Here is a 24,497-nt window from a genome sequence, read left to right as displayed (position 1 = left end):
TGTAAATATATTAAGTCTATTAAGTTGTTTTTTTATTTTTGAAATTATCACAAATCAAACAGTAGCAAGAATTAAGACATATTGGACATCTACAGTGTAAATCCCACCTTTTCATTGTAAGACATCATTTCAAAACCTAAGGGACCCACGAGAAAGAAAGAAAGAAAAGCATAGAGGATGAAGGTAATAATGACATTTAAAACAGAGTTTTCCCACACTGAAAAGAAAAGGGTCTATTTTCTTATGGTCTTAGCCATTTTGGCATCCACAATTTTGATTAGCCAAGCCAACTCAAACACAGAAATCAGGGCATGTATTCAATCACTTTACAAACAGGAACAGTCCAAATGTTGTTTTAGGTGTAACCGCCAGATATTCGTCATTGCAACTGTGCCCACACTTTAAGGCAGATTAAGAATAATCAGTTTGATTGAACAAGTAAAGAAAATAAAAAATAAAAGTTAGTTCGTTTGACTATCCTCAAAAGGCCTTTAAGCCATGCCCAAGAGTCTGCAGTTTGCAACCATCTGTTGACTTTAATAGTTTGCAGGACAACTCAATACCACTGCACTACAAAAGACTATTCTGTTATGTTTGTTAATTCTGTGTGAAAAACCAGACTGATAATAACAGCTGCTATCATCAGCTGGAGTAAGCGACTTCACGTCTTCCATATCTTTTTCCTTTCATCATCACCCAAGACATTAGCTTGGTTCGATGACCCAGTGATGTCCCCCCAGGCCACCAGTATCTCTGCTTCCCAAGATAGAAGCAGATGACTGAGAGCATCCTGCTCCTCTGTGTCTCCTGTATCTGCGTCACTGCCTGATAATCCAAACTTTACCGGCAGCCTTCACTTGATGCTTTATCTCGACCTGGGAGTGCCAAAACGGATGCATGCCAATATGGGATCCACGTTCCCTAACAAGGGACTGTGAGCGGGGGTGTTGGGATCTGGGTACTCAGCAGTGATCCGAGTATCAAAGGTGAGTGTGTCAACAAGTCTCCTTCTTTATATAAATCCGCAGCACACAGAAGAGAGAACATTGTGTCGGATGTTGTTATCTACTCTAGTAACTGTTTACCTCTATGCTTTTTCTTTCAATTTCATGACAAACCCATAATGCAATTCTACTATTTTCCTTAACAGTACACGTCAGATTTGATAAATTGCGTGGCTGACGGTAAAAATCAAGCGAGACGGTACATTCTGAAGTTATAACTTGCCAGTAACCTTTCATAGCAATCATATAGCTTGTTACATGTGGTGTTTGGAATAATGTCACACTATCTGGCGTTCTGCTTTTATGCTGCCACAGTTGTCCATTGAGAGGATTTGTCATCTAAACCAGCAATTACACAGTTTTAGTTGTAGCCTTCTAATAAACATTCTGGATATCCTCCCCAGTCTCCTGAATTTCATCCAATACTCCAAGGCATTACATCAAAGGTCGTCTTGGTTTGAATGTAATTCTAATGCAGCTTACCCTACAACATATCTGGAACTAAACAGATATCTAGCAAGGTCATGTTGTGTGGTACAATCAGGTGACAGCTCTTTGCAGTAAACTCTGTGAAGATGAGTGTTGACTGCAAGGTTATAGAAGAGGTTATCGCAAACTCTTCACTGCCCATCTCACTCTGAGGACTACACTTCCGTTGTAACGTAATGCAGCCATACTTAAAAGAAGCTGTACTCGATATTCAGTACATTAATAAAGCAGTAAAAAAAGTGGTTGCATTTTTAAGATATAGTGAAGTAATGGCGTCCTGAGCAGAGAATGAAGTCACACTCCCTCTGTGTGTTATGTTATCCGAGCTTCGCTGTTTTGTTTTGGTAGCCAATCCGGCAACGCGTGCACGTTAGTGCCTTGTCCGTCGGTATCAGATGCCAAGGGCCGTGACAAAGCGTAGGTATTTGACGAGTTGGGGAACGGTCTGTGAGAGTCATGTGGAGGCAAACCCAGCCAACTTTTTCCCCAGTATATCAAGTGCAGCCCCTTTAGGGTTGGCGTTTCCTCCTAACCATGAAACATGTTGTCCAACTCTGCATTTGCAATCTGACATGTACAGTATGTGTAATCAAGTCCTTAAAGAGAGATTGACAAAAGTTTAACAGGTTCATCAACATGTATTTTGCATGTTTGAAGTCAATAATGACACTTCATTTTACAGTGTGGCATCGTCACAACAGACACAAACAGATGTCAACAGCCAAAAATGACCAAAAAGGTTGTTTTTAATAAATAGCAGCAAACTGACTGACTTTAAAAACATCAGTAGCTCTTTGAGGCAAACATGTAGCACTATTAGCCACCTGAAGAGCTATACTATCATTTTGTTTGCTGTGAAAAAGGATCATTTCTAGATGCAACAACCAGGGCACAGGCAACAAACAGGGTGCTGAGATGGGTTTAAGTCACACCTCGCTATAACTCAGTTTACAAATATAAGCCTCAATGTGAATCGCATAACAGTTATGAACATTTATGAAGGTCCGTTTTTGTGGAGAATTTCAAAATGGTCGATGCAATTGTGACAACTTCAAAAAAACATCGGTTTGAAATTTTTGGACTAAAAATGTATCATTTTGATCCCACCAGAATGACTTCTTTCCTTTAAACAAAATGGCAGATAACAAAAAAAAAAGAAATTGGCCCCCCCCCACACACACATACATCCGTAAGTAAACATTCCACATAAGCAAACAAGGACAGACCCGGAGTCCGTGGAGGGATCTAGACACACTCTTGGGCTATCAGCTCATCCTTCCCCCCCCCCTACACAAGACACATTTTTTCTCTCTCCGTGGCTACGGTGAGTGGTGACGGCTCTCCCGTTTTTATATTATCTAAGTGATACCCTCGGAGGCCCTGTTGTGCTTCTAGGATTGTACTGTCCATGTCTTGTTGTCTGTTCATTTCCCCAATGTTTCCATTCGTGGTTTTCTTTGGACTGCTACTGTAGAAACAGTATACTAAAAGCCATGATGACACAGCAGCAAGCAACCCAGGGACTCTTCCGCTCACCTGGAGAAATAAATCATGTTAAGTGCAAGGATACAACATTTAATTGATATGAACAAAAAAAAAAGGAAAGAAAATGAAAACACAATAGGCTTACCTATTCTGGCACACTTCCAGAAGATTCCTAGAAGCCTGAAAGAAAAAAACAATTAGAAAATGACAAGCAAGAACAAATGTCTGTTTATTTAGCTGTCTCCATTTATTTTCACTGCTTTTAAAAGTTAATTGTACTTTTACTGCACTAAAACAAAAAGACAAAAAAAAGCCTCTATTAAAAGTTAAAAAGAGGCTGGGCCCTGTGTTGATATGTCAAGGTGGGAGCTACACTAACTGGTAGTCAGACTCCTGGCACAACTTTCCAAGAGGACTGTGCTCAACTTCCTACAAAACCCAGGCAGCATCAGATGTCCATTACCATGTAAGGGGTGTTCACATTGGAAGAGAGGGGGACAGCAGGCAAGTCTTATTATCTTTAGTGACAGCTGAGGCAAATGTTGCATTCCAGGCCTTCACTTTTCTGATGTGCTTGTCGGCCTGTGTGAGGGTGTGTCTGTCTGAAAGTGTACAAGTTTAAAAGCCAACTTTCAAACTGACCAGATGGTGTCAGAATCTCTTTGTGATTTATTTTTATTTTTTATTATGTACAAATGTTTTTATGTAGAAAAGAATTCTTCCCCTCAGATGCCTATCACTACCACCCACAAATGATCTGCATAATGTGTGGCACCAAATCAACACAAATAACATCTAATACCTTAGTCAACAAATCAATCCAGAGGAAAAACTATTAAATCATCCCATCTGCCACTCTCTCATTTGTTGTTGGTCTGAAGAGGGTATCCCTCCCTGCTCTAATGGTGTGTGTGTGTTGTGTGTTGTTCTTGGGCTGTGCCAGACTTATTAGAAGGGAATCATGGAGTTTGCACATCCAAAAATAATAATGATCCAGTGATAATGAACATTTAGGCCTTCTGCTACTTTACTTGCCTCAAGGATCTTATTATTAGCTGAATAAATAAGCAGGTGTCCTTAGTAGTATAGCTGCAACTAATGTTTTTTTTTTTAATTGTTGATTATTTTCTTTATTAATCGATTAGTTGTTTGGTCTTAAATGTCAGAAAATTGTTAACAAATGTTGACCAGTGTTTCCCAAAGATGAAATCCTGAAATGTCTGTTTTGTGCAAAACTCAAATATATTCAGTTTACTGTCATAAAAGCAGTAAAGTGAGTTGCAGAGGGATGGATCATTTAAAATGATAGGGCTTACATACATACACTCCATTCAGATTCTACATTTCAAGCAGAATCAGCTTTATCACAGACTGTTTCTACCACAGAAAGAAAACAAACAGCTCTAATATAAGTTGAAATACAGAACTACTGAATTACTTATAGGATGGAGCAGAATGTATAGCACTTACATGAAAAACAAATAATGTGTATCTTAGCATTGTCACTGATTGCTGTATTACTACACAGTGGCAAGCACTGACTGAATTATAGTGGCCATAAGATAAGAGTGTGATCTTTTTCAATGTATTTATTCCACCCTGAGTCTTAGACTTAGATAATAAGTGATAGTAATTAAGTGTATTAACACTCCAAAGATTTGGTTATGCAGTTTGATATAACATGGTGTCCCAATCTAAGAGACAAAGGCTCAATTAATCACTGGAAAGACATCAATTGCAGCTTCATTGTTTAGTATCTCATATAGTATCTGAGCATACCCGGACTTGTTCTTGTCTAGCATACTGGGAGCCAGCGCTCTGATGTAGGCACAGGTACAAATCAGGAGGAGAATCACTGTTAACAGTGACTGGAAGTTGAAAATGGCCGACTGCAAGATGAAAAAGAAATTATATATTTAGTAACAGACATGATCTAGTGCAGCTTACAAGCAATACATCATACCAATTAGAAACACTGACTTCCCTTTAGTTAATTTTCTGTAACACTGGTGTCATGCTATACTTGTCACAAGGAATGTTGTTGTACCAGCTGTGCATTCTGTGTGACAAAGAACTGGGCTGGCTGTGTAGACCCAGTTAGACTCACACCATTGTCAAAGACTCAACGCCAAATAGCATGTTTTCGATGCCGTGTCAGTCAAAATGATCCTACATTTTCATATACTAATTTACTAAATCAATTTTGTGGCTTAAGAAAAATCTAAATCTCATACTGCCATGTGCCAAAACAAAGACCCAAGACTACTCTGCCAAGCTTTAAGCTACGTAGCTTATTTAAAAGCCATAACAAACTGTAGGACCTGACTTCATGCCAAACAGTCTGAAGTGCAGATTAGTGATTTGTGTTAGTTTTGGTGTGTTAAATGCATACTTTTCTAGCCTTTTGCCAATTGTATGTCTGCTGATGCTCCTGACATGGTAAGCAACGCTAAATGAGGATGATACTGATGAAATTGGCTAATAAGTCATCCCTTCCCTGTTTGGGTATAAATGTGTGGCTCTGTCCTTGCCTGTCATCTACACTGGGGTGCAGCTTAGTTGGCCAACAATACTGGACATCTCACAGTCAAAGACAAGGATCATCATACATGTAATTAACTACTCTGCACTCCAAAGCGGAAACTACCAAAGGGCTTTATAATTATTTCTGATGCAACCTCTTCCTGGAACCTTCCGTTTCTAAGCAAAGAAAGTATTGAGATTAAGTGTATTAATCCTAAAACTTTTAATGTAGTATCATTCTGGGATGCTCCCATATGTGACCTGAAATCCAGATATTTAAATATGATACATTCCTAACATGGTGATTGACATGCATTTTAGGCATTTAGATAATTTGACATAATCATGCATTATAAATAAATAAATAAGCATGCAAACTCTTTTTGTCTTGTTACCAGATAGCACTAACTACACTCCTGCCACAGCTAACTTAGTACTATATTACTACAATTTTATAGTTGGCAAAATGACAACATTATAACCGTTTTGAATTTTACAAGTGTGTATTTGGATTATATTTTGGACATTGTGATACATATGATTCTGCCTGCGGCGATCATACATGTGTGTTTGTTGTTGCTACATGTTTTGTTTAAGAAGGACGTTTTAATACATTTTCCGCTTGTCGTTAAGATTTCAGTTAAATAAGTTATTCTGGGAATAGTCAAGATACCTACTTACTTATGAGCTTTGGTTTTAAATATTCCCGTTATTGCAAGCTCAACTTTGTACTGCCGAGCCACACACATACATATAACGTTACATGCTCCCTAAAGAATGGTGCAGCTACGTGGCACACACCTCAAAACATTGCGATGCCAGCATTGTTTGTAACGTTACTCATTAATTTGCGACATATTAAGCCTTTGTTATCAAACTACTCATGTTGACACACGACTGCAACTTACGTGAGGATATGAAAATATAGGAAAGTGAGATTTAAGAATAGAAACATACATGTGAAAGATAGATTGGCTTAACGTTTAGCCTATTTTAGCTAGCCAATGCTAGCAAGCTAGTTTAGCATTTACTATACGTCCTGCTTTACACCGAATGCAAGCATTAGTTGTTGTTACAGTGTTTTTCGGACACAGATTAGACGTAGAACGTGTGTTATAGAATATGCTTAAAATACACTGTCAAAGAGCAGAAGCACTTGATTAATGAAAAACAACCTTACCATTTTTTGTTGTGAGTCAAAGCCACATTACAGTTCCTGCTCTCTGGAACATACGTAGCTAACGTAACCAAAGATGTTTACGTTACGTAACGACGCATTGCGCGCGAAACCTCGTTTGCTGGTTGGCTAAGAACCTACAGCCTATGCTGAGAACACAGGAGTTGAAGGTTGAAATTTCTTTCAAAAACTGTCAACAGAGAGAGCAGCATGAGTTCAGTTCCATACAAAAATGCCTTCGTTTGGACAACGCTGTAGTTAGCCCATACAATACAGTAAGTATTTTGAGGAAATATGTACGTTAAGTGTTTTACATACACGTGACCAAACCGTGAATTCCGACTAACGTTACCGATAATATTCGTTCCACAATGGTGCACTGGTGACGAAGCAGAACCCGGAAGTTACTATAACGTTAAATAAAATTAGTGTAGGGTGTATTTCATTAGGCTGTGAATTATAATACAATCTGAGGTATTATGGGAAAGAGAAGGAAGTGAACATCTGTATATTATAAGGCAGATATATTGCTGAAAGACTTTTTCAGTTGTATCACTTTGGCCACTGGTAACATGAGATGAGGATTCATAACATGTTTCAGACTTCACAATTATATATAATATATAATAAAACAAATCCTTAGTTTTAATCATATAGAGAAATTTGACTGGTATATTTATCTTTATATTTTCATACCCTGATAGATCCTATCCTCTTTTTTTGGTGACGTAAGACTGACATTTTTGTGGTCCACTTTTCCCTGAACGTTTTTACAATGAAGTCCCCTCCCTCCAACCAGCCACGGCAGCATCTTGATTGCATTGAAACCATGTTTCATAAATTCCCCTCAACCCTTCTTTCACAGACACTCCTGCAGACCTCTTCATGTAAGAAGAAATCTGTCAGATTATAAACCACACATTAATCATGTTTTGCATATTTTTTTCAACAAGAGGATAATGTGGATGTGGATTAAAAACTTGGTGTAAAAAAAGACTAAGTCTTCAAATGGAGAGTTTCCAACAGCAAGAGATGAGCAAGTGTACTTTAAACAGATGCACGTTCCTCTTAAAGGTACTGTAGGTAGGATTGCGAAGATCCAGGACTTAACCAAAAAATTTGAACATCAACAACTTCTCAGTCCCTCCCCCCCTTTCCGCTAAAGCCCAAAACGGTCTCCTAAGCCCCTCCCCCCACAAGGGAGAATGAATGTGTGTGCATGACCAGTGATTGACATGCAGTTAGACACCCCCCCTGGTGCATCTGAACAGGGAGCAGTGGATTTTTGCAAATTTTCTGCTTCATGTAGTTCTACTCGAACATAGGGTCAGTTTCAGCAAATATGACAGAAAGTTAGTTTTATAAGGCTTACCTACTGCACCTTTAATGTGATTATGTTTTAAAGGTTACAGTGCACTGACCTATTTAGTACACACATGCTGATTACTGTAGTCAAATCAAGGCTTGATGTATGTGCAAGCTTTTCTTATTTCTGTTAGAGAGAACATCAGGTCAAACTCTTTAGAATAATATTCATATTTTGATGCCAAGAGTAAAACTTTCTTCAAGGAATGGATGGAAGTACTTGCAGTGACACTGGTCGTGTGGCTTCTTTGCAGTTTTGACCCTCAGATGGGAATAAAAGTTAGGCTAATTACGCCACCAATGTTGTGCTGTCACAGGTTGTATCGTGCCTTGGTCTCTATACTTTTACACAACCACAATCTTCATTGAGAGTTGCTTTACATTTGTGACTTAGCAAGTTTTAAGTACTGTAACTTATTCCTATGTCAAAATTGGAGATGTGAAAATAACCTGTTATTGTGCGGCTGAATCCAGGGTTAGCAAGATGTTGTGTACAACATGATACAGAAGAGCTGAGGCCACGAGGGCAGCCCTTTCAGGCTAGCTATGTATGTTTGTTTAAAAGGATTGCCCTCTTGTCTAAATTAGTCATCTCCTCACAACCAGTGGTGCAAACAACCACTGGTACAGTTTCTATTCTAAAATGGGTTATTGACCAGGGTTTCACCCAGAAAAGTTTTCAAGTGTCTGTTTTTGACAAGGGCCCGCTGATGGCAGCATTAATGTAGAGCCAAATAGTTTCTGTGATAACAGAATCATGGATGGAATCTCGAAATTGAGAATTTAAAAAAGCTTTTCTTATCCCCGATAATGTCGATAAAGGGGGTAAGCTATGTTGACGCTGAGTAGTAGAGAGGCCGAGATAATCCACCAAGACGATGTTAAATATACTGTCGGTCTGAAACTTGTGACCAATCTCAGATGCTTTTGCTACCTTATGGGTACAAGACATCTTTTAATCTAGCCTATGTATAAGGAGTACTGCATGTAAGAGAAGGCACATTTTGTCACACAGCACGAGACAAAGTTTGACTCTGACCCATCACCACTTCATTGCAGTCTCTGCAATCAGCACGAATATAAGTAGTAAAAATCTCCATGGTTAAAGTACAGTAGTTTTTCAAACCTGGTCTTTGAGGCATGCATCAGTTAATTTATGGTCACACACACTTTAGTCTTAGGCCTTGATTCATTGTAGTCAGTGTTATATTTGCAACAACATACTGTTTCTATTTGTCAAGTGGCTTCAGGTAGCCAACACATGGAAAGAACAATGAATAAAAGGCTATGGCACAGTCTGCTGCTGTGATATATCGTGGACTAGCCAAAGAGTTCTCCTTTTCATCTTGAATCCTTTGTATTGGAGAAAACATGATGGGAAAGTCCAGTGAAAGGACAGTGAGAGGACTGGTTTAATAGTCCAGGCCCATTAAAGAGACAGTTAACTGCATTAGCTTGTTCTACTCTGTATGGACTCCTCATTGAAGACACAAGATGTATAATTACAGTAGAGGCTCTCTTTGTGACTCATTTGCTTAGTACTTCCTGCAGAGTTAAGTCTATTTTCATATGCAGCAATGCTGAAGAAATGACAATGAAAAGGTTGAGCAAAGAAATTACAGAGGGAGTAAGAGAGGAGGATAAGGGTTGTGTGTCAAAGCTGTGGGGAGCTTTTTTTGTTGATGATTTAAGCATTCCAGTGATGTGTCCGCCGATCGAGGAACTGAACAGGAAGACTTCGGGATTGACTTTGAAGGTTTTGCGCAGCTCTCCATTCCTGACAGACAGCGCTGTTTATTTAATTGGAGTGTCCTTCTGTCATTACCACAGGGTTATCGTCTCTGCACAACAGATGTTACAGTAACTAATGAGTAGCTGGGCTCTCTTTATGGGGTTAAAGTTGAACCCTTCATCCCCTTTTGTCCAGCCACACCCCTTCTCGAAGCACAAGGGGTCAACTTTAATCTGTTTCTTCAGGTTCTTTGTGCATGTGTGTGTGTGTGTGTTTGTGTGTGCGTGTGTGGAGAGGGCACATGTGTTTGTCTATGTCAGATCTCTGCTGTATGCCTCTGCTGTGTGTCTCATTTTGAATAACCTTGACCACCTGCTCTGTCAGCATATATGGTGGGGGATGCAAAGACAGAATAAAAAAAAAAAAAAAAAAAAGTGCTGTCACATCCTAACTTATTGCATAGTGTCTGAAAGAGGTCATTTTCATTTTTTCAAACATGTCCAGCTTGGCTAACTGCCAATTTAGCCGTCCTTTTCCCTCCATCTCCACACACTTTGCCCTGTAGTTAAGCAGGGAAGATGTCCAACTCACCTCTCACTTCACGTGGAAGCAGTAATCACATGTTCTGGCCTGAACATCCGTAATCAAGTAAAAGTTTCTCAAGCCCTCAGAAGAAAAATACCTGATAAGTTGCCAGTAAACCAAAAGGACATGTCAGGAACCATCTCCTGGATCATATTGTAATCCTTAGATCAACATCTTTCGTAACTGATCTGTTGAACATAGGCTGCTTCTGGCAGGAGACTTAACTTTAACTGCAGCAGTGAATCAGCTAGCAAAGGTATTAGCCTGAGGGCAAGGTGACATTACCAAACGAGCTCGCTCAGCACAGTCATTGAGCAGCGTAGTATTGGCAAATAACGTTTAGTTCACAGTATCAAGTAACTCTAAGAGCATGTATCCCACGGGCTTTGCCGCAATAGATGATTGGCAATCCTCTTAACTCACATCAATGCAATACCTTACATGGGATTGAACGAATGACATGAACATGCTGGCTCTTCTTAAAATGTCCTATTTCTCCCAAACCATCCATTAAAATCTAAATAAATTTGAGATGAGGAATAGTCCACGCAGCTGAGGTTAAAATTTCCCCTACAGTGTAACGTGCAGTTTTAATGGTTGTTACAAAGCTGTGTGAGTTTAAAGAGCTTACGCATGAGCTCAGTCTCTCAAGTTGATGTTTGTAGAATCTTCTTTTGCAAACTCTTGAGATGTAGTTTGGCTGTGTGAGGCAAGGATGTGCAGACTCATGTTAAGAAATATGTGTACTGTAGATTGTTGGATATACACACTGACTAAATCAACAACTGGGCCTTCTTTTAATAGTATTCTTCTATTTATCTTTAAAGCGTGCAATTACCTCACTGGTGGTCAGGGAGCCCACACTCCCATGCAAAAACCTGCCAAACTCTCTGTGTGGCTCCACTGACTCACAGTGACCCCTATTGAAGACACACCGGGATGTTTATTACCAAATCCAAGAAGTAAAACAATTGATGCAACTAGAAGACTAAGACAACCTTACAATATCAAAACGGATTGATAGGAGGGCTGTTTTCGAAGGAAGTCCTAGGACCAAATTCTAGCAGTAGGCCTACGAAACATCCAGAACACAATTCCGTGGGCTCGTTGCAGAAGCAGTGCATCATAATTTCACCTTGTTTCTTAATTCCTATCCGATTTTTTTTTTTTTGCAGGTTATGAGTGGTACAGTGCGACAGATCACTGTAGCTACTGATCCAAGCACCCCCTACATCCTGCGAGTGGACTGGGCTGTAGACCTGGGTGCTGGGTTCACATTAGCACTCACTGATGGCAACTCGGCATGGATCGGAGAAGGTAAAGACTTCAGATATGCAAAAACACATTAAGAATCATGGACTTCTCAAACAATTCCCAACGCACAATCTTCGGCTTATGCCTTCTACAAAGACTGAACTCTTTTGACCATTGACTAGACTGGGTTGTCACCAGGTTTACCATTCATCAGAGCTCCCAAACTGTGTAGGCACCTGGCTGAACCACAGTATTGTAACTATATTAAACTATCCTTTAACCAGAGGGACAGCAGTGACCTTGTTTCACCATCCCTCTTCACTCCTGTGCTGCAGCTTACAGGTGTAGAAAGTAGATTACACTCTACAAGGCTTGTCTTTGTATGTGCAAGTCAGTGTGTGGGTGTGTGTGTGTGTGCGTGTGTGTGCGTGTGCGTGTGCGTGTGTGTGCGTGTGTGTGTGTGTGTGTGTGTGTGTGTGTGTGTGTGTGTGTGTGTGTGGTTACATATACACACAAGTAAATTTTCTCTGAAAGGACACCTGGAACATAACCGCTCACTAGTTTTCTATTGCTGTCCATCTGCAGAGTTGACAGGCAGAGATGGGGTTGTGACAGCTATGTGCGGTCTTCTGGGTCCTCAGCGTTTCAGTGTTTGATGTGTTAATTGGGACCCTCAGCCCCGCGTGAGCAGCTGTGCAACAGCTGACGACATTCCCCTAGGTTTCTCGACAGGCTTTCTTTTAAATCCGCTTTCACATTGCTACATAATTAATGTTTATAGTTTTGCTCTGCAGTCTGCCATCACCTCTTTGGCCTTCCCTCAACTGTACGGATTTGAAACTATGCAAAAATGAGAAAAATGCCTTCTGTTTGTCCAGTTTCAGAGGATGAGGTGACAAGGGAAGTCAACGATATGGGAGCCACAAGGGAAAGATATGTTGAGGATCTTTTTCAAGCGCTAATAGGAGGCGAAGGAGGAAGGAGAGGAGGTGACAAGGAGGCGTATTCTTTTCACATCACTCCAGATCACTGTCACCTCTCGTATCAGAAGATCTGCAATGAAATCTCGGTGAGCAAAAGCTTTGGGCGGCTTTTTATTATAATACTCCGAGTGTGTAGCCAGTATGGTCTAGCTGACAAAACTTTTACATGTTTTAGGTTTTAAAGTTAATATAATAACATTTACAAGCAGCAGCAGCTTTGAGGCTGTGTTCAGACGGACAGCAGCATTGCATTAATGGGACTGCTGCCTTGGCACAGCAGTGATGCTAACGCAGAGGGCTCCGGCAAAATTAATGCAGGATTGGCTGTAAAAAAACAAACAAAAAAACCCCGTTGAATTTGGCTCAACTTTGCTGCAAGCCAATGCAACGTCATCAGGCATGTTTTACAAGCACATTTCTGGTAGATTGCTTTGTAATGTGAATGGCATATTTCTACTGTTTAATAAAATGTATTTAAATGTATGTCCCTGTGATAACGTTTTAGCGTCTGACACACCTTAAAACTTAGGAATTTATTTATCAAACTTATGAATTTTCAGTGCCAACAACATTCCCTGCAGGTGGCACAAGAGTCAGCATTGCAGCAGTTACCTTACCTTACCTGTAGATGGAGAATATCGACATGTCTGCAGTTTTAAACTGCTTACCTCTCTTGCCGACATATGGCAAGTTTGGACTGGAACTGCAGCTCTGAAACCGCTTTGGCTCCTGCGGGTCCATGGTTCAATGATATTTGCTGGAATTGGTTTTGGTTCCTTCGCATCATTGTTCAGGGACACATCACACACATATGGTAATGAACCAAAAGCTGATGAGGAAACTGTTATTGAAGATCAATTTTAGAGAGTTCTTGTTTATTCTTAATGATGTAGATCCATCAGTAGTTCACCGTTGAATTCCACATCATGCACTTCCCCCTTGTCACTGTTCCCCGAGGATAAACGCATCTAACGGCATACAACAAAATAGAAAGGAAGTCTTACTTTTTATAGAGGGCTGTTAAAAAGATAAGGGTTATAGTGTCCCCACATTAAAGCAGAATTAGAACGGCTTGGTTGCCTTCAGGCCACTGTGGAATAAAGCCAGAGATAGGAATCTTTCAGTCATCTAATAGCAACAATATAAGGCAGTTGTTTAATGGCTACAGCTCATAAACGTTTAGAGAAAAGGGTTTGCTGATTAAAGGTTTGTTAAACGGTTTGGTGGATCTCGCTTGCCTTAATGTAAACAATCAGTTCCCTACATAAAAAATCACCTCTTTTTGAATTTATGCAGCAGTCACTGACAAAGACATGCATTACATTCTGTGCTAAGGCGATTTTTACATACTGTAGTTCACAGAGAGTGACAGCTCTGATGGAGTACAGGTCACTTTGCTTTCAGTGGATTTTTGTGTTATTGTTTCAAACTATGAGAGGATGCTGTTGCCTCCAGGGAGCAGGTCACTCCGGGTCCTGGGGCTGCTGTGCAGGTAGAGGAAACCAGAGGGAGAAGGCCAAGGGGTTAGGGTCACTGTAGAGACCATAAAACCCTGATTTATCGACAGGGCCGTCCCCATCTTACAATGTTAAACAACAGTTGATTAGAGCCGTTTTGTTTTATTTGTCCAACTCACCCTTGCTTTCTTTGTGTCTGTGAGTGTGGGCTGTATATCATCGGCGCCGATACCGTGGGTGTTCGAGCACCCACAGAAAATACCGTGCACCCACGTGTGCCTGACTGCCAGTAGGCTACATTCATTTAAAATTAAACATTGCAATTGGTGCTAAGTGGAGCGTCTGTCATAATGTGATTGGTTATGTCGCTGTCAGTCCCCTGCTCCATATCCTATCCACCAATCACAGCGTCTCTTTGATGAAAACGCCTCCATCCCCCCCCACAGTGCGTGCATTTGCGTTAGGTAATCAGAGTGAGAATTAAATGGACAAATTTGTTATTAAAAAAGCAAACCTAATGATGCAAGTGCATCAATGACATCCACCACCAGTGCAGAGAGTTCTTAATTTCCCACGAAGATGATCGCGGTTGATACCCCAGAATCGGTTACTGCGCGCTAGATACAGAGCACCGCGAGCGGCCGGTCGTGGTGCTCCGTCAGGTCAGCGGTAGTTGGTGGTCTAGTTAAACTTCTCATCTCCAATCCTATCTGTATTTGTGAGAAGTGGCGCTGTCCTGAGTTGAAAGATAGCCTACTTTACAGCTTCATTATCGAAGGTAATAGTGGGTTTGTATCGGTCGCTGTCCGTTTCCTAAGGTTCTGAAATGCAAACATTTTTTGACTTACTTGGGCATGCGCCCATGAGCATCCACGGAGGAAAACATAAATCGGCGCCTATGCTGTGTATACAAGTGTGCCTATGTGTGCATGTGTCCAGACGTGCAGTTATACTGTTGGTTTAAGATGAGGTGGCCAGGCTAATTTACATACTTGGCAAAACGGTTATTTTTACTGTAAAGGATTTTGTAACTGCATGCCATATTTCAATAATGAAATGACATCAATAATATAAATACAGAATGGATATTCTAAACAACACATGTATTGTTTTTGTGGATGCTTTCTTTTTCAGACTAAGTAACACATAGAGGTACACATGATTTCCCCAAATGTAGCTTAGTTTAACTGTTAATGCTAAATACAATTCACAGGGATTGACTAGTGTTACTACTATGGATGTAGTAGGAATACGACCAGGTGGTAACATTAGTTAGGCTCATCAAGGCTTTGAAATTGCAATCATTGCTGTGTGCAGTATGTGTGTGTGGTAGACACAATTCTAAGAATCCTGGGGGACAGTTTGCATGAAGTGCTAACTACCACTCTTGTCTAACACCTGCTTCTTTTCTTCCCTTGTTTGCCTTTGTTTTTTCAACACGTCAAGAGGTTAAAAAGTGCAACATATTTTCCCAGCCAGATAATTTCAGGGTGCAGAAATGACCAAAAATGAGGCAAGTTTCCTCTGGAAATAGAAGGAGGCTGGAGACAAAACAGGTGGCGAACTTAAACTGACATTAATATTTTATGAATATGACCCCAGAAGTTGTAATGATGAATGTAATTTGGGTGTTCGTTGTTAAACTGCTACTAAGCAGGTGTTTTACATGGCTAAGTCAGACATGGTCTCCTCCTTAATTGCCTTTTAAGTACCAATCCGTCATTGGTGGAAAAATAAATATTCTCTTACAGACACGTAATGTTCTAAGGACTTTGGAGCATTCAAGTGGAATTAACAGATACTGTACGTCTGTTTAGGAACTTGATTTGGCTCCTCAACAATCTGAAGTATGTATATTTTTTCAGTTGTTTATGTAGGCATAATTGTAATTTCACTGACATAAGTTGATTACACAATTTTACTAAGCGCACACAGTCACACAAATGTTTGATCAGTTATCCAGAGGCATCCTGTCTTCCAGTACCACTAAACTACACAATTCTTACTTCAGACCAGCTTTCTCTAATTCTTGACAGTTGTGGTAATTGAAGCAGCACGATTCTGGATGAGTCTGGGTGGATGCATGTGACACTGATGTTTTATGTTTGTCAAATTTAACTTGTGTTATAGTTCACTGGGGATTCCAGCTGTGCGGCATGACGCCAGTAGTCCATGTTTTTCTTATTCTTATTGAATTATCCCAAATACTGAAGTGTGAAATGATTCAATATATAATTGTGAGTGTTTGTAAATTCACAGCCTGCGTTTGTCAATTATTTACAACTCTGATATTTGTAAATCATGTGTGCATGATCATTTTGCCAAAAGCAAAAACTTCATAGATAAAATGATGATAATACATTAATAGGTGACCTATTTCTGTCCTATAGCTACTTTAGCAACTTTAATGTGGTGATTCACTGGCTTGTTTTTCACTTCCTTGTCTTCATGTACATTTTTCTTATTTGTTGATCTTATTCATCTGTTTGGTGTCCTATTTCCTCTCTTTTTAGACTTTGCAGCTTTTCCACCCTGCTTGGTGGCATATCTCAAAGCTGTCTTATTTTAATTTTTTCTTTCTCTATTTTTGTGTCCCACTGTACCAAATATTGTCAAGCCATGTATCTAATAGCTAACCTCTGCACGTTGTAAATGCAAATGTCTAGTTCACTGTGCATATCATTTTCCGTAATAATATGTTTCAAAACGTGAAGAAAATGCAAACTGGAGATAAATGACAGGATAAGAGATCCCTTCATCAGGGTTTCCTTTTGGTTTTTCAAAACAAGTACTCCTTGTGTATTGATGTTCAGCCTTTGGGTCTTAATCCGTTGTAAAGCTGCTCATTGCTGTATTGAAACAGCTATGATACTGGCTCAGGGCTGCAACGGTTATTTTCATTGTGGATACATTTTTGAATTCTTTTTTTAAGTAATTGTTTTGTGTTTAATGTCAAAAAACTTTTAAAAATACCCACCATAATTTCCCAGAGTCCAAGGTTGCCAAAGGGTCTCCCCTATGTGATTTTTCACTTTATTATCTTAGGTTTTTTGCCAAAGTGCACCATCTGCCTAGCCTGGCTCCTCCCTCCTACGTACTTACGCTCAATTTTCATTTCCCTTCAGTACTATGTCTGGGTTTGCGGTATAGTCACATTTTTTGGCGCTCCAATCAGCGAACAGAGGGAGTGGCTGAGAACGATGACTTTGAGGCTGTGCGCTACAGTTGTAGTTCCGTAATGGCGGCGGAGAAAAATGCAAGCGAAGCCATTCGGTCTGTTGTGGCAACGCTGCCAAATATCCAGAAGTTAAAGCCCGAACAAAAGTCTTTGCTAAGTTGTGTTGGTTGCCATGATGTTGTGGCCCTCCTCCCCACGGGGTTCGGGAAAAGTTAGATTTTCCAGCTCGCTCCGTTAGTGGTGAAGGAGTTGGCTAAGGGCGAACACTAGCAATGCTAAGCCAACGTCACGACCAAACATTAGCGTTTGGTTATGGCAGATCCAGAGTGGCTCTGGGCAGATCCAATAGTTTTAAACTTCAACAGAGTACCCGCCTTCAAGGAAGTTAAAACTTGTCAATGGAGAGTGGCCAGACTCTCTGTACAAATGAAATGTACGAGAGTCTGGTAGGACCAGGCTACCATCTGCCTGCATGAGACTGATCTTTTTAATCACATTAGTCAATGTTAGCAGTGGCCATGTTTTGAGAGGCCCAAATACAAATAAAAACCCATTGCTGGTGATGCAAATTTTCAATCCCATGACGCGGCCAAAAAACTTTTCTTGTGGTTTCAGAAAAAATAGAATAAAATCTGCAATCATCCACAGTTACATGTTTGGCTTTTACAGTTGTAGTAAAGCTTTTGTTCTACTTTTAGTGTGTGGAAAATTGTGGTAGAACACCAATGCATTTCTCCTTCTGTCATCACCAGGAGGTTCCACATCACAGTATATTTTTACTGAGTTGTAGTTTGTCTCTCTGGTTGAGAGTTAACGTTAATAATGTCTACCTTCCTTGCGTTAAACGTCTCTCAACCCAATATTCTAGGCAGATAGCTAAGCGAAATTAACTATTTTAATTATTTTCCCCCACTACCTTTTCTGGTACTGTGCCATAGCATGGCCTTTGTTTATAGGAACATTCATATCAGGGACAGACTGAGTGCTGTCGCCCCTCACTTCCTGCTCTTTATCTGGCCTCACGCCTCTGCATGGCAGATGAAGGAGCTGATGGGACAAGCTGAACTCCGCTCCTTGCCCACACTTCCTATACTGAGCACCCGTGCCCACCCATGAACATCGTGTCTTTGTCATTATGCACACAGTGCTCACCCACTCATTTCCCTGTTCCCTGTTCCCTTGGACATAATAATAGAAAAAAGGGGATTGGACCACTGACTTCATATTTTTCCCTCATATGAAATAATATATTTGATCTTTATTATTATGAGCTGGACTTTTTGTTTGCAACTGAGATAAATAAATGCCAGAGATCTTTAATCTTTGAATTCCAATAATGCTAACTTACTGTAATATTATTGATTACTAGTTATTGATTAATGGGGGTAATTGTCCTCTAATCCATGGGAATAAATGGTGGGTGGTGGTTTGTTGGACAGTGTGACAAGGACAGCTTTGTGTCCTCTGTGCCCACAGAGTGTGTGTTGTGGTATCTTTTTCACTGGGACTGTGTTCTTTTGGCTTTGTCCTCCACACCTGCATCCCCTCTTCTCCACGGGTTTGACCTTATGGTCTGGCTAGCTGTCTGGAGACTCACACACAAACAAACAGTTAGACCACACACACACACACACACACACACACACACACACACACACACACACACACACACACAACACACACACACACACATCGGACAGTGTTTTAATGTCCGGCAATAATCCTGAATCCTGAAAGATTTTACGTTCCCATGTTATGTTAAATCTTTTTAGTCTTTTTTGATGATGTTCTATACAAAATGATTCACCCCAAAAGGTTGATCTTTTGGGGTTTACAAGGTCATGATATTTATCTCAGACTCAGAGAGATGCAGGAAGCATCTCATCTTATTTTAGAGGTTATTTCCTTTTCTGTCTTTCTTGTCATCTTCGCTGCATTGATTTTTTTCATTGCGATAGTTTTAATTGTCATAAATCAGCCCACCCTGTCATATAAAAGTCATATGTCTAATGCTGTTAAAGGCTGAAACAACATCTACGAACAATTTGCTTATTTTATTTAACACAGTAGAAAAATGTGGCAGTGGGTCGTGGATCACAGACAAACAGTCTGACCTCCCACACCTTTGCATAGGGTGGCAACAGTGTCTGACCTTTAACTTTATCTCTGTGTCTCAGGAGAGAAGCAGAAGCTCAGGAAAATAAAGGGAGCTTTGTAGCCCTTTTCTGTCTTTCAACAAGGAACTTAAATCAATAAAACACAGTCATTACTATCTATCTACATTTCCATATTTATATTTTGTTTAGTGCACCCTTACTCTTTCCATCCTGCACAACAAGCTAGAGGTAAACTTTTGGTGATCTGGAATTCTCATGTTTATGTTTGTTTTTCTTAGAAAACTTGAAAGTAAAGACGGTGAAACACACAACCTTTGCTATTTAAAAGAAGGAACAGAAGAAATAAACAACAGCTGCAGTATCATTTACAATGTTAATCCAATAAATAAGGGCTGTGCTTCCAGCACTTTAGATGTCTGTATCTGGTGTCTTAAACTGGTAATACCATGTTAACACACTGGTCAGGAAGATTTATGGTCTTGAACGGTGTCAGTGGGTAAAACATTTATGACAAAGTTGGACATTTGACATTATAATGGAGTGAGACTTGAGTACTTGGAGTGAGTACAGTAAATGTAGGACATTGCAACATCCTTTAAAGTGTGGAAACATTAGTGTATTCAGCATTTTAGACTTCAAAGCCTTTACATTATCATTTCTAACAGGGCTGATTTATTGCCAAATTTCCTTTCATCTGAAAGCACAGGTGGTAAAAGGGAGATGAGGGGTCTGTGGAGAAGATAGAAGAGTTTAGAACAAAGCTTTCACAGTTATTTTATGTTCTTTTTTTTAACAGGGACAATACATGTAGACATTGTTACATTCAAACAAAGTGCAACCGATGCCAGGCCTTGTCCCTAGTTAAGCTTTCAAGAAATAAAAGACATAATACAACAGTCTAATATGAGTGAGCTAAACATCAGCCCTTCTTAATGGGCCTCTTCCTACCTCAGCCTCGCTGTTTCCTGTTAATGGTGGACCATCTTGCACAAACACAGAATCACCACAAAATGTACTTGCCGATGACTTATGAAGCTCAGTATCACACAAATTACCTCTAAATCCCTGAGAGGGGCCTGCACTGTATCACTGTGACATCCTGATGTTCTTTTTATGAGCTCTTGGGAACCTCATCCTCCTTTAGATTCTGGGTCTCCTCTGTGTCCCCACCCTATTAATAATTTTGTTAAATCACAGATTTCCTTCTTTTGATCAGACTGGCAGCACTGGCACTGAATAAGCATGTCACTATTCAAAGAGATTTTCTACAGAATTATCACTTAATCTATATTGATTGTATTGTGGAATGATACTGAGTGGACCGCACGTGAGCCCCTGTGCATGCGAAAGCGGAACCCAAAGCGTAATGGTGGGGAGGCAAACATCAGGAACTATTGCGAGGTGTGAGCTGCAAGGTCTGTAGTACATTGCCATTGCAAATATCCCATTTACATTGATTGAGTTAAAGGGCCAAAACTCGTCTATGTTGACTATAGCGCCCCCTAATGGCCGATCTTCACAACATTTGGTACAGAGCCTCAGAGCAGCATGCCAAACAAGCATCACAAGTTTCATGTTGACAGCAATTACTACGGAAGAGAAATTGCAATTGCAAGTGTTCCATTTACAGGCATTGAGTTATTGGTCAAAACACATAAACGTTTATTATAGCGCCCCTTAATGGCCGATCTTTGCCACATTTGGTACAGAGCATCATAGTGGGATGCTGAACGCAAATTATTCGCTGATAGCATTTAATTTGGCCAAGATATGTTTAAGTTTGTGTTTGGTAGCTATCTACAAAAATGTGTTTGGTCGTAAACTGCGCATACTTTAATGTAGCAAAATTATTTTGATAACTTTTGGTCAGGTCCCTCTAGAGATGCTATGTGCCAAGTTTTGTGCAGATCGGATGCATGGCCTAGGTTGTACATATTGCGCAATATTGCGAAAAAACTTATTAGCGGAAATGGACATGTCCTATATAATTAGATTCAGCTTGATTCAAGGAACACGTGGATGTACGTTTTTTTTTAAGATTATTTTTTGGGGGCTTTTCCCTTTATTACATAGTGACAGTGGATAGACAGGAAAGGGGGAGAGAGATGGGGGATGACATGCAGCAAAGGGCAGCAGGTCGGATTTGAACCTGCGCCGCTGCAGGACTCCACCAACATGGGGTGAGCTAGAAGCCGCCCCGATGTACGGTTTTATAATAATAAATATAATACATAATAAACACGTTTGACGTCATTATAGATGTACATGTGTAATTTTTGGTATGTGAGGTCCCTGACCCATTGCAATTTTTATCCGATAAAGATTATTTTGATAACTCTTTGTCTGGTCGGTCTGGAGATGCTACGTACCAAGTTTAGTGCAGATCGGTCATACGGTCTAGGAGGAGTTCGTAGGTTTACGATGAATTGCGATTTTTCGCGCATAAACGTTTAGGCGGAAATGGGCCTGGCCTATATCAGGAGATTCACCTGAGTTCAGGGAACGCATGGATATGAGTATTTTTTATGTGCGATGTACGGTTTGGGAGTTATAGGGCCAAGTGCGTTTTTTCTGCTATAGCGCCACCTGTCGGTGGAAGTGGGTACATTTTTGTGTCCGAGGTCCTTGCAGGGTTCTGGACCAGTCCTGAAAACGGCACCGCCCTACCATGCACGGTTTAGGCTTGAGAAGCGGAAAAATAAGAAAAATCATAATCCTTAGGAAAACAATAGGGTTCCGCAGCTCCACTTGATCTGTGAACTGAGTTGCGTTGCAAACGCGGTTTCCAGCCCCCTCGGGCTTGGACCCCTAATAATTTGTGTATTCGCCTCTTGATTCAGATTCACCCGAAAATGTAATGAGTTCTTCTTTGGCACGTGCTTCACCCTTCCACCAAGTTTCATGAAAATGGGGCCAGTACATTTTCCGTAATCCTGCTGACCAACAGACAAAACCGAACCTGAAACATAACCTAGGTAATTAGCACTAAACGCAAAGTACAGCTGAGGCGGATGGGAATTTCATTCATTTTGTAGGCATCTGGTTGTAAATGCCAAATAAAAATTCTAACCTGATGGTGGTGCTTAATCAAAAAAAGAGGATCAACAACATCATGCATGAAATTCATGCATGAAATTTCATACATGAAAGTCAGCACAGAGGATTGTGCCAATTCATCTCTTAGATGTTTGATTTTAGATGAGTGAACCATTTGATCTGCTGGTGGCTTTAGAGAAAAAAATCAGGGAGGGAGAGAAAACATAGAGCAGAGAAGAAAATTTGACATTGAGAGAAAAGGACTACCAAAGCAAATAAGGCTAAGGTAGTGAAGCTGTGACAGCGATGTGAGGCGAATGTCCACTCAACATGTTCAGGTTCACCAGTGGAGGGGAAAACAGCTGTGTGGCCTGCCAGGACAGCGGACAGAAATGACAAGTATTTTATGAGATCTTTTGAAGATGGCGGCTTTATTACAGTGGGTCTGTGACTTCGACACAGCCCAGTGAAGATTTAGCACTTGATCACCTTCTGGTTTCCCAGAGCCTCATGAGCTATGTGTGTGTGTGTGTGTGTGTGTGTGTGTGTGTGTGTGTGTGTGTGTGTGTGTGTGTGTGTGTGTGTGTGTGTGTGTGTGTGTGTGTGTGTGTGTGTGTGTGTGTGTGTGAGTGTGAGAGTGCGTGCGTGCGTGCGTGCGTGCGTGCGAGAATCTCCAAGGCAACAAGCAAACAAAGTTTGAACAGCTGTTGATATTTGGTGTGGCAGCTTTGATTTTTGACACATTAACTAAATGTTCAAAAACTTCCACATTTGCAGTGCCTCAGCCCCGCTCTGTGATTTTGTGCCAAAATGCAAACCAAATGAGGAATTTTTTATTACATCTGAAGCCTGTCTGTGATTCCAAAGGGTGACAGACAAGAAGCAACAGAGGGGAAACTGTGTGCATAGTTTACTGGTGACCAATGAATCCATCCTGTATTTCTCCCAGACAGAAGAAAACACGTCAGCATCTTATAAAAAGCCTCCCACTTCAAAGAAAATGTTATGTAATGGTTTGTTGCACCTCTATATTTCAGAGCTTCTTGAGCTTCTAAGGTGCAAATGCTTACTCCTTTTTGACTGTAAACAGGTTTTAGAAGCTGCGTTGGATGTGAGATTATTATCAGCCCCTTACTCATGTCAAGATTGAAGTGCCAGATGTGCTTTTCCTGGGTACTTTCCATCAGAGTCTTTGAGAGGATCCCCTGGTACTCCCAGGGCAGCTGAGATATATAGGCTTAAATCTGTCCTGTTGTCTCCTCCCAGTCGGTCATGCTCAAAGGGAGGCTCCCAGAGGGTATGCTTACCTTGTGCCATGAACTATCTTAACTGTCACCTGTCAATGCAGAGGAAGACCGATTAGGAGTCTGCGGTCATCCCCCATTGCTGAACTCCTCAAATGTTTATGAAAAATTAAACCTGACGACCAATATGAATGCTGATGCTCATGCAGTTTGTACTCTGATTTGATGTTGCGGTCTCATTTTCCTTCTTCTTTTTCTACTCTTCTTTCTTCAGGTGCACTTGGGTTCCGTGGAGCTCCAGCCAGCTCCAGACCCTCTAGAGCTGAACCGGGAGATGATTTGCCTGTCCCTAAAGCGCAGTACAGGTCTGAAGTCAAAAAACTGCCAGCTGTTGGAGGAGAACCGTAGATTGAAACAGGAGCACCAGAGAATACTCAGAGAGTAAGGATGAGGAGGAAAGCATCCTTGTGTTTTCTGCTGATGGATTTAAATATGTGTTTATTAAAGTGCTCATATTATGCTCATTTTCAGGTTCATAATTGTATTTAGAGGTTGTACCAGAATGGGTTTATGTGGTTTAATTTTCATAAAACACCATATTTTTGTTGTACTACACATTGCTGCAGCTCCTCTTTTCACCCTGTGTGTCGAGCTCTCTATTTTAGCTACAGAGTGAGACAAAACACTTCTGTACCATCTTTGTTGGGAGTCGCACATGCATCGTAAGTACTCATACGAGTATGAGGTCGTGCCACGCTAGCAGCTAGGCGAGCATCATAACGTGTGTTAAAAAGTGACGCACGTTCGTCACGGAAGTAAAGGCTGGACTACAATAGAGCTGTTTGGAGCAGTTTGTGAACAGTGTTTT

At 40.6% G+C, this 24,497-nt stretch overlaps 2 protein-coding genes across 6 annotated transcripts in view; one reads left to right on the top strand and one right to left on the bottom strand.

The window, feature by feature from the left end:
• Window positions 1–2,111: 2,111 nt before the first annotated feature.
• Window positions 2,112–6,804, bottom strand: tmem167a (transmembrane protein 167A). Its single transcript, XM_039803291.1, has 4 exons — window positions 6,682–6,804; window positions 4,758–4,867; window positions 3,124–3,158; window positions 2,112–3,029 (listed from the first exon to the last, which is right to left on the bottom strand). The coding sequence occupies exons 1-4, from the start codon at window positions 6,682–6,684 to the stop codon at window positions 2,959–2,961; spliced, it is 219 nt and encodes a 72-aa protein (XP_039659225.1). The 5' UTR covers window positions 6,685–6,804; the 3' UTR covers window positions 2,112–2,958.
• The window catches only part of LOC120560614 (DNA repair protein XRCC4-like), a 33,532-nt gene continuing 15,837 nt past the window's right edge, over window positions 6,803–24,497 (top strand). For all 5 annotated transcript variants that reach the window (XR_005639495.1, XM_039803288.1, XM_039803290.1 and 2 more), the window contains exons 1-4: window positions 6,803–6,953; window positions 11,536–11,677; window positions 12,493–12,683; window positions 23,904–24,070. Coding sequence is in view for 4 of the 5 variants with exons in the window: in XM_039803288.1 (XP_039659222.1) it covers window positions 6,825–6,953; window positions 11,536–11,677; window positions 12,493–12,683; window positions 23,904–24,070 (629 nt within the window). In the remaining variant the exon portion in view is untranslated. The remainder of the gene's footprint in view (window positions 6,954–11,535; window positions 11,678–12,492; window positions 12,684–23,903; window positions 24,071–24,497) is intronic.

Source organism: Perca fluviatilis, chromosome 6 (genome assembly GCF_010015445.1).
Source record: "Perca fluviatilis chromosome 6, GENO_Pfluv_1.0, whole genome shotgun sequence".
NCBI classification, from domain to species: domain Eukaryota; kingdom Metazoa; phylum Chordata; class Actinopteri; order Perciformes; family Percidae; genus Perca; species Perca fluviatilis.
Note: the sequence above shows the minus strand (reverse complement) of the source record. Positions and strands in the feature narration are given on the sequence as shown.

Excerpts from the sequence above, each read along its gene's own strand:
- tmem167a (XM_039803291.1), bottom strand. Across the intron at positions 3,159-4,757 it reads CTAGACAAGAACAAGTCCGG|GCTTCTAGGAATCTTCTGGA; the intron begins GTATGCTCAGAT and ends TTTTTCTTTCAG. Across the intron at positions 3,030-3,123 it reads CTGGAAGTGTGCCAGAATAG|GTGAGCGGAAGAGTCCCTGG; the intron begins GTAAGCCTATTG and ends TTATTTCTCCAG.